The sequence below is a fragment of the Littorina saxatilis genome, linkage group LG4, assembly GCF_037325665.1.
Source record: "Littorina saxatilis isolate snail1 linkage group LG4, US_GU_Lsax_2.0, whole genome shotgun sequence".
Taxonomy (NCBI): Eukaryota; Metazoa; Mollusca; class Gastropoda; order Littorinimorpha; family Littorinidae; genus Littorina; species Littorina saxatilis.
In genome coordinates, this window is record NC_090248.1 from 51,391,604 (window position 1) to 51,401,563 (window position 9,960).

General features: G+C 41.8%; 1 protein-coding gene across 1 annotated transcript; it reads left to right on the forward strand.

Moving 5' to 3' along the window:
• The first annotated feature begins 753 nt into the window (after positions 1-753).
• LOC138965625 (uncharacterized) lies at positions 754-9,595 on the forward strand. Its single transcript, XM_070337801.1, has 2 exons — positions 754-954; positions 9,059-9,595. Exons 1-2 carry the CDS (start codon positions 754-756, stop codon positions 9,593-9,595), a joined length of 738 nt encoding a protein of 245 aa, XP_070193902.1.
• Positions 9,596-9,960: the final 365 nt, after the last annotated feature.

A 9,960-nucleotide genomic window follows, 5' to 3' on the forward strand; every position in this document is an offset into this window, starting at 1 on the left:
TGTAAGGCTCACTGTGTATTACTGGATCAAACACGCGATAGTAGCTAATCAATAAAGTAATTAGTTTGTTTCGATTAAGGTGCATACTGTGGCTAATTGGAACCTGGCAGTAAGGAGGGTATTACCGCAACAGTTGGTCTGTACGCCAGGGTCCAGGTAGTCAAAGGAAAGTGCAGATCGAGTCTCAGGAACACAACGGTACCAAAAGAAAGAGTGATACGTAACAGCTCCGTTTACCTTCACCTTAACACTGTCTCGTTTTTAGCTGAGCCTGTTGGTTAGTCAGTGAACATTACGAATGGACTGACGAGCGTCAAACCAGACTGTTGTTGAAATAAATCAGAAGTGCAAAAGTATAAAGGCATTGAATTTATATGATCAAAACATCTTTCGAGGTAAGTGAACGCCTTTGAACAATTCTGGAATCCATACTTTTTTCTCCAGTTTGTGTAGTGGCTTTAGAGCTAATTTGGACGTAAATAAAGCACACAATCAGCCATGCGAGTCTTCTGTTGCCGGGCCTTTTTGAGTGTCAGTATGTTGTTGTTGTTGTTGTTGTTGATGTTGTTGTTGTTGTTGTTTTTGACGTTGTTTCCTTTATTCTTCCTTTTTTTCTTCATTTTCTTCTGTATATTAATATGTGGTTGAAACTTCGCATGTAGCCTACAACACGTCTGATATGTTCTGCTTGCCTTATTTTGCAGCTTTGATATTTTCATAATGCTCCTGCTGGTGATGTTAATGTCCATGACCATGGTACACGCATTCAACTCCGTCAACACCCTCACCAATGTACACCAACAGCTCTTTGCCAGGTGTCCGACAGAAAACACGACTATCGGACAGAGTCCGGACACACTGCTTGCACTGTCCGAGTTGCAGTGTGTGAGAGAGTGCTCTGAGAGTGATGGCTGTGAAGGCGTGGTGGTGTGTCCCTTCGGCGAGGCGGGTCATGTCATTATGGGGGCCGGGAGGCCCCCATTCTATACGGATAGTTTCGAGGTTGACCATGGGCAGCGCCATCTTGTTGTGAAATACGTCATCAGTTTGTGTACACAGGAAGTTGTGACATCCGTCACCCTATGGGAGGGGTGAAGGCAACATTGTTCATCAGTAGAAAGTTGTGAAATCCGTCACCCTATGGGAAGGGTAAAGGCAAAATTGGTCATCACTGAGTTTGTGTAACACAGGAAGTTGTGACATACGTCACCCTATGGGAGGGGTGACGGCAAAATTGTTCAACAAAAAACTGTGCAAAGTCAACCGCAACAAACTCAATCCATTCATACTTTGCTGTATTTGAGTGACTTATATACCGACCTTTTTATTTCTTATTTTCAGCACTGGTGTAGAAAAAATCATGAACTAAAATGTTATTTATTTTCTAATGTAACATTTGTTTTACAAATGTGACCATGGTCTTTCAAACATACAGTGACATTAAACATTGTTATGTTAAAAAAAAAAAGAAAAACAGCTTTTGTGCACAAATCAGAAAATACATTGTACATTTTACCTACAGGCCAAACCGTGAGTGTCTGTGGCAAAGCCCGACCCAGGAAATTGCACTGATTTTATTTTTAGATCAGTGGGAAATTGTCAAGAACAGGCGCTTGCATTTGGATGTGTCCACTGATAGTAGGTTTGGTTGTGATCAATCAGAATAATGTAGGAATACAAATGTATGACAGTTTGGTATGATGACATGTAATTCACATATGCTGAACTGTAATATTATACATGATATAATATTATTATGGCTGTTGCCATGACCATGAACCCCAAGAAAGGTTTAATGTTATGTAAATCAAAATACCAAAATCAAGCACCTATTAATCTGGTCAACGGCGCGGTAAGATTGAGGCCTTCGTAAACGTTCAACGTTGGCCAATAATGATTTTAACAATGTTGTGTCGTTTTGTATTATGTTTTATTTTGTTGATCAGTTGATAAATATGTCTTCCCAACATATCAGAAATAAAGTCTTAGACAACTACAATAATTATTGTTGCCGTCAAAACCATGCAAGGCCTCAACCCGGTTCTCACGAGATCAGTTACGTTTTGTTTCTCTCTCTCTCTCTGTCTGTATGTATGTCTTTGTCTGTGTCTCCCTCTGAGTCTCTCCGCTTCTGTCTTTCTATGTCTGTCTCTGTCTATCTGTGTGTGTGTGTCTCTCTCTCTCTCTCTCTCTCTGTCTCTCTCGCTCTCGCTTTCTCATCTGACTCTTGGCACACAGCTCAAAGCAGAGGTTAACTTGAGTGCACGTGTACCTAGCAGGAGGGGGTGGGGGGGGGGGTGATTTCTTGAATTAGCTGAGGGCGGTGAACATATGTCGTTGTTTGCCGTTGTCAAGAGAACAGTTACTTTTGTTTTGTTTCGTTTTTTCCTCCAAATTTTCACAACAGGCTTATCTGTTTCATCTCTCATACATGGTGTCAATTGGAGAGAATAAAAACCCGGAACAAAACAGAAGTAACTTATCTCGTGAGAACGGTAGTGCACTAGGTTTGGGAAAAAAACACGACAGTACCTTATCTCTTTCAACCCGTATGGGGCCCTTTTAACATGTGACAGACTGACAAATGCACCGAACCCATTTGGTTCTTCGAGAGAATTTTTCCGTGAAAACCTTTTCAGTGCCTTACGGTCAGCTCAGGGTCAGTGTCATAAGAGCCGGCCATACCGGAAGGGATATATAAGACCGTTTTCAGCGGATTTTCACACTGCTAAAACCTGACTTTCTTGCAGTTGCTTTGTCTGCAATGCCTTAGAACTCTACAAATAGTTACGTTTTTCGCGTTTGTGTTGTAATTTGCAAGCAAACATCGTACATTGTAAAGTTAATCGACTTTGCTACAATTTGTAAAAACTAGGGCATTACCTGATACCCCCCAAAAAAAATATAAATCCCATGCTGTTTTCAAATACAGCGTTTTGCTATTCACTTCAATATCAATCAATCAATATGAGGCTTATATCGCGCGTATTCCGTGGGTACAGTTCTAAGCGCAGGGATTTATTTTTTTATTTTTTTTATTTTTATTTTATGCAATTTATATCGCACACATATTCAAGGCGCAGGGATTTATTTATGCCGTGTGAGATGGAATTTTTTTTACACAATACATCACGCATTCACATCGGCCAGCAGATCGCAGCCATTTCGGCGCATATCCTACTTTTCAATAACAATCAAGAAATAACGAAGTCTTTTAACCACAATTTCCCAGATATTTACACTTTTCATTTTGTTTCAATTCACACCACAAAACATACACTTCGCCTTTTGCTGTTCAGTCTCAAGTCTAAATAATAATAGTATAAATCATAACTAATTTTCTTCACACCATCATAGACATAATGTTGCCTCACATGTTCTTTGTACGATCGTTGGTTTTCACAATAAATATTACATTACTGTACTTGTCTTCTTTTTCTTTAAAAATGTCTTTCCAAAAACTGACAAAACTCAAAGACCACACAAGCTATTGCAACCAACTCCTATCTCTCGTCTCTCTTCCTGGGTACAATGGTACCTAAGACTTACATTCAAATGGTTACATTTCCATGCTACCCACATTGTCAAAATATCAATAATTATTCAAAACAAATGTTAAAGGCACAGTGCAGCTCACAGCCTTCGTTTTGCATTTTTGTTGCAGCTGAGTGCATTTACAGTTCAAAAATCCTCCTATGGTAGTAAAACACACCCAAAACTACCCAACGACGACATCTGTGACTGAAGCTCGACAGTTTCTTGTTCACGCGAGTGCATACATTAACCTAGTTATTACGTGGTGTCTGGTCGGAGTTCGATTCAACTGAGTGATTCCGGCCTCCATTTTGTTTTACACAAACTCATGATGACGTCTGACATAGTTTGCTAGTGACGTGTCTTTTTGTGCATGATGTGGTGATCTACCTAATCTACATTTAGATCCAAAAATAGGTCAAGACCAGCCGGGTCCGAGTACGAAATCAATTCGTAAAAAAATCGCAGTTTTTGACTCTTTGGGTGCAAGTCAATGAAACTTGGTAGTTCTTCTAACGGGTAGCTGCCTGAGGTATGACTAAAAGCCCCAGGGGCTCCGTGCATCTGGATTTGACAATTTCAGTACCTACTACCTAACTTCATTTCAGACCCACACCCATTATTATACACACATTTCACATTTAAACCATTAGTCGGCCCCCTGTCGATATTTATCGACTAAGTTCCTTGTGTGTCAACTAACGAAGGAAATCGCCTTGAGGGTGTGCTTGAAGAGCCACGTCTGCAGCCACTGTCATCTTGTGTACAGGGTAAGTTCGTTTTTAGACACCACATTGGGCAGTGTATTGTCTTCTTCTTCTTCTTTGGTTTCGTTTGTGGGCTGAAACTCCCACGTTCACTCATGGTTTTTGAACGAGTGGATTTTTACGTGTATGATCGTTTTTACCCCGCCATTCAGGCAGTATACCGTCCGGTTTCGGGGGAAGCATGCTGGGTATTTTCGTGTTTCTATAACCCAACGAACTCTCACATGGATTACATGGATCTTTTCCGCGCGCATTAGGTCTTCTGCTTGCGTGTACAGTGTATATAAATTGTCTTTGTCTTTTTGTTTCGTCTTTTTTTGTTGTGCCTGTCCCAACTCTCGCACCGCCCCGTCCCAGCATTCACTGCTCCATCAAAATCTGAATTTCTTTCCGCTGCCAGACTTGTCGATTTCACAGATGTGTTTGTCAATAAGTATAGATAAAGGCAATCCCTCCACTTGGTCACATAGCAAAAATGAACTGCCTGGCGCTATTTTGATGAATTAATATCGTAACAATCAATTTACAGAGGACGGTATCATACCGGCTTGTTCTTCTGTAGATGAGACGGCGGGATTCAGAATGGGCACGGCATGTGCCTTGAAATAACACTTTTTTTTCAGCTTACATTTTTTTTTCTTTTTCTTCAAAGATTTTTTCTTCGGGCAATTTTACAATTTGTCATGCAATGCATAGAAGTCAGATAACAATAGAGTGGATATGACGAATAAAAACATATTCAATACAACATACAATCAATTATAGTGCTGTTCCACAAGGGTCAAATATGAAGCCCACTTCAGCCTAAATTTTCTATAATTCAATTATGTACAGTGGATATGTTTATCGATCTTGTATCTGTAGGCCAGTTCCTTTAAAAAAAATTTCAGTGTTGGCTTTACTTTATTTATTCTACATTTGTATACAAAAAAATGTGGCTTGAAATAACACTATTATTGATCTGCCAAGATGTTCCGGTGTGAGAATGGAGGAACCCACAATGGTACGCGCTGCCAGTGCCCCCTGCCTTTTGCTGGTACCCACTGTCAACGATACATGAAAGGTGTGTATGTGTGTGTGTGTGGGGGGTTATGTGTGTGGGTGTGTGTGAGTGTGTGTGTGTGTGTGAGTGTATGTATGTGTGTGTGTGTGTGAGTGTTTGTGCATGTTTATGTGTGTATGTGTGTGTGTGTGAGTGAGTGTGTGTGTGTGTGTGTGTGTGTGTGTGTGTGTGTGTGTGTGTGTGTGTGTGTGCGGTGAGGAGAAGGAATGCCAGTGCTGTGTTTTTCATACACGTTAGTTTGAGTGTAACTAAGGCAAGTTCTTATTTTAGCTACAATGTGAGTGTATGTGTGTGTGTGTGTGTGTGTGTGTGTGTGTGTGTGTGTGTATGTGTGTGTGGTGGGTGTGTTGTGGTGTGTGTGTGTGTTTGTGGTGCTTGCGTGCGTGCTTGTGTACATTCATGTGTGTGTGTGTGTGTGTGTGTGTGTGTGTGTGTGTGTGTGTGAGTGTATGTGCGTGTGGTGGGTGTGTTGTGGTGTGTGTGTTTGTTTGTGGTGCTTGTGTGCGTGCTTGTGTTCATTCATGTGTGTGTGTGTGTGTGTGTGTGTGTGTGTGTGTGTGTGTGTGTGTGTGTGTGTGTGTGTGTGTGTGTGTGCAGACTGTACAGAGGGATTTGAGAACGGACACCAGGATAGACATCAAGGCATCTACCTCATTCAGCCTATGACGTCACTCAACCCTTTTCTGGTAAGTGTTTCTCAACCGTATCCGTGCTGTTCGTGCACATATGCGACAGAGTAGATGTCGCCAGTGTAAGTTTTGTGTTGAAGGGAAGCAGAACAGAGCTTGGAATCTGTATTTGCATTTCGTTTGGGTAAATAAGACTAAAGCAGTTCTAACTCGGTTTTTATTGTCCAGTCTAGTGTTTGTAGTTCATGTTGCCGATCGATTTGTGTTTTGTGTCAAATTCATTGTTCTGTCAACTGTGAGTGCTGTAACAGTTCAGAGACATCCGCTTGCTGCCGCGCGGGCAGAGAAAATGTAGGCCTATGACGGCTTACTAGTGCCAAAACCTGGGGTTACCCATTATCACGTGATAATTACTAATTAACGCTGTCAGTTACTGTTTTCACTCGTTAGTTACTCATTTTAACGGGATAATTTGTAATTTTCTCCGGGAAAATGACTAATTTTTAGTTTTGGCACTAGCAATCCGTCAGGAAGTGAGCCAAAACTAAAAATTAGTAATTAACAGATCAAAGTTAGTAATTTTCCCGGGAATAGGGCTTACTAGTGCCAAAACCTGGGGTTACCCATTATCACGTGATAATTACTAATTAACGCTGTCAGTTACTGTTTTCAAGTGTTAGTTACTCATTTTCACGGGAAAATTACTAATTTTTAGTTTTGGCACTAGCAATCCGTCAGGAAGTGAGCCAAAACTAAAAATTAGTAATTAACAGGTGAAAGTTAGTAATTATTAATTTTCCCGGAAAAGATAGTAATAAACACCTGAAAATGGTAATTATCAAGGAAAAATAACTCATTTTCCCTTGATAATTACAATTATGATGTTTTGACACTAGTAAGCCGTCATAAAAATGTTCCCTCTTTATCTTCACCGCACTGGCAGCAAAACCCCTCACGCGGAGGTGTTTTCAGACAGGCCAGACACAGGTTGTCCCGGAGGCGGTAGTGCACCTGTGACGCGTGTCCATCTCACACCAACTGCAAGTAATTAAGTGTCCAGTGATGCTGTGAAGAAAGTTTCGTAACCCCTTTGATGTCGACCGACCCCTTGGTTCTGGGGTAGGCTGCGGCTGTGTGCAGGTGGTCTTATCAATTATGCAATAATCTACCTTGCTGACTCTGGTCTATCCGGGGTAGCGGGGAAGTTTACAGTCAAGGAGGTGTGATTATTTCTTTTGATACGGTTGGATCAAGCGTGCCGTGTAGGTGGCTTTGGGGTTTTAGTCTGGAAGGATAAACGGTGTTTTATTCGATCGTTTACACAGGATGAAAGGTACCTTGAAGGTTTTATTATTACTCCACCGAAGTATTAAACGTCCAGCGCGATTTGAAACCGTTTGCTGCAATTAAAATACCTTTTATATATCAAAATGAATGAATCCGCATTCTAGTTAGTGTGAAAATGTTGCAAGTAATGTACTTACACAAACAAGTTAAAGATTTGACAACTACAAATAAAACCTGCTTTACTCCAAATTGGCTATTACTGCTGGCGAGTGTTCCGTACATTTGTTTCGAAAAACTAAACCCTTCAATATCCGCGTCAGACTTAATGAGAAGCGACACCGATCGACTCTCCTTGGCCCTAGCCTATCTTCAAAAGTGAAATCTCTGACGTCAAATACGAAATAAAGTTAAAGAAGACGTCACGCGCAAATAATGGCGTCAGGTACAAATCAGGTCATTTACCATGCATGCCCCTCGAAGAACTGACTGACGGAATTCGGAGAACAAAGTTTGTCTCTGTGACCTCGTCATATCAGCAGCAGAGTATTGTTCATAAGGGCGCCGCCAGGCTGTGCAAGTATCGGCATCGTATACCATTAACAAACAGCTAAAGAATAGGAACAAGAGACTGCAGGTGAGACGAACAAGAACAAGGTAACAATGAAAATGTACTCACCAGTACCAGAAACACGAACAAGGTAACAATGAAAATGTACTCACCAGTACCAGAAACACGAACAAGGTAACAATGAAAATGTACTCACCAGTACCAGAAACACGAACAAGGTAACAATGAAAATGTACTCACCAGTACCAGAAACACGAACAAGGTTACAATGAAAATGTACTCACCAGTACCAGAAACACGAACAAGATTACAATGAAAATATACTCACCAGTACCAGAAACACGAACAAGGTTACAATGAAAATGTACTCACCAGTACCAGAAACACGAACAAGGTTACAATGAAAATGTACTCACCAGTACCAGAAACACGAACAAGGTTACAATGAAAATGTACTCACCAGTACCAGAAACACGAACAAGGTAACAATGAAAATGTACTCACCAGTACTAGAAACACGAACAAGGTTACAATGAAAATGTACTCACCAGTACCAGAAACACGAACAAGGTAACAATGAAAATGTACTCACCAGTACCAGAAACACGAACAAGGTTACAATGAAAATGTACTCACCAGTACCAGAAACACGAACAAGATAACAGTGGAGATGTACTCACCAGTACCAGAAACAAGAACAAGATAACAGTGGAGATGTACTCACCACTACCAGAAACAAGAACAAGATAACAGTGGAGATGTACTCACCACTACCAGAAACAAGAACAAGATAACAGTGGAGATGTACTCACCAGTACCAGAAACACGAACAAGGTAACAATGAAAATGTACTCACCAGTACCAGAAACACGAACAAGGTAACAATGAAAATGTACTCACCAGTACCAGAAACACGAACAAGGTTACAATGAAAATGTACTCACCAGTACCAGAAACACGAACAAGATTACAATGAAAATGTACTCACCAGTACCAGAAACACGAACAAGGTTACAATGAAAATGCACTCACAAGTACCAGAAACACGTTTGAAAAACGACCAGGTGCTGAATTATAATGATCAAATTGCCCTTGTAAGGTCGTAATGTGCAAGTGAAACATTTTTATTGTTATTTTGTTGAAAAAAGATAAGAGTAAAATATTGCTTTTGAAGTTACAGCCAAGATGAATCATTCATTATGCTGTGCAGGTGAGATGCCGGTTTGACTGGGGAGGGGTCACCTACCCGCTGTCGCGACGGGTCAGAGATACAAGCTGGTCATCGGTCACCTGGACACAGGCCAAGGATGGCCTCGGAGATGACCTCGCCGTGGCGCCGGACTCTCGCAACTACTTCGTCGGCTTGGACAAGCTGTACCAGCTTCTCAGCCAGGGCAGCTACGTTGGTCTGATCGCATCGTCCTACTCAACCTCATTCATAGGGATCAGCGCTTTCTTCTTCAATTTCACCGTCGGTCCAGAATCCTCAGGCTATCGGCTAACCTACGACAGCTTCTCCACGAACGCAATCAAACCAGCTCTGAACGGACTCAACGCTAGCAGCCCTCTGCTGTTTTCCGCCTCGGGTAACGATGGCAACGGCTGTGCTGAGGTCAGGGGAGCCCCGGGGTGGTACGGGTCAGACTGCAGTGGACACAGCATGTTCGCTGACCCCCCCACCTGGCCGGTACCTGACCAAGGCACACCGGTGCTGAATGCTATCGAATTAGCACTTACGAGGTCGTAATGTGCAAGAAGCACGGAGGCCACGACGACCAATCCGCTCACTATCCGTTTGCAACATTTTGTCGTAATAGGTGTTTTTTTAACACTTTCTACCCCACCTATGTTAACCAAGTTTTTTTTTTAGCCGAGACCAGCCGTGCTGCAGCAGGTCACTCAGAATTGTATTAACTGTGTAGGAAACTGTGTATGAACACGCTGGAATGCAGGCGTTAGATCGACGTTACAGGAAGCGACTGAAGCTAACAGTCTGAGCGGATAGAATATCCGTACCTGGTCAGACATAGCCATATTTGGAACGGATATGACAATGAGTTAATGTGTGGGGTTTTATTTCATTGTAAGAGATTGGTTCCGCGCACCTATCAC

Bases quoted from the DNA above. Each gene is read 5' to 3' on its own strand.
- LOC138965625 (XM_070337801.1), top strand. From the start codon at position 754: ATGGTACACGCATTCAACTCCGTCAACACCCTCACCAATGTACACCAA. The intron at 955-9,058 runs GTCATTATGGGG...TATGCTGTGCAG, and splicing joins CCTTCGGCGAGGCGGGTCAT to GTGAGATGCCGGTTTGACTG.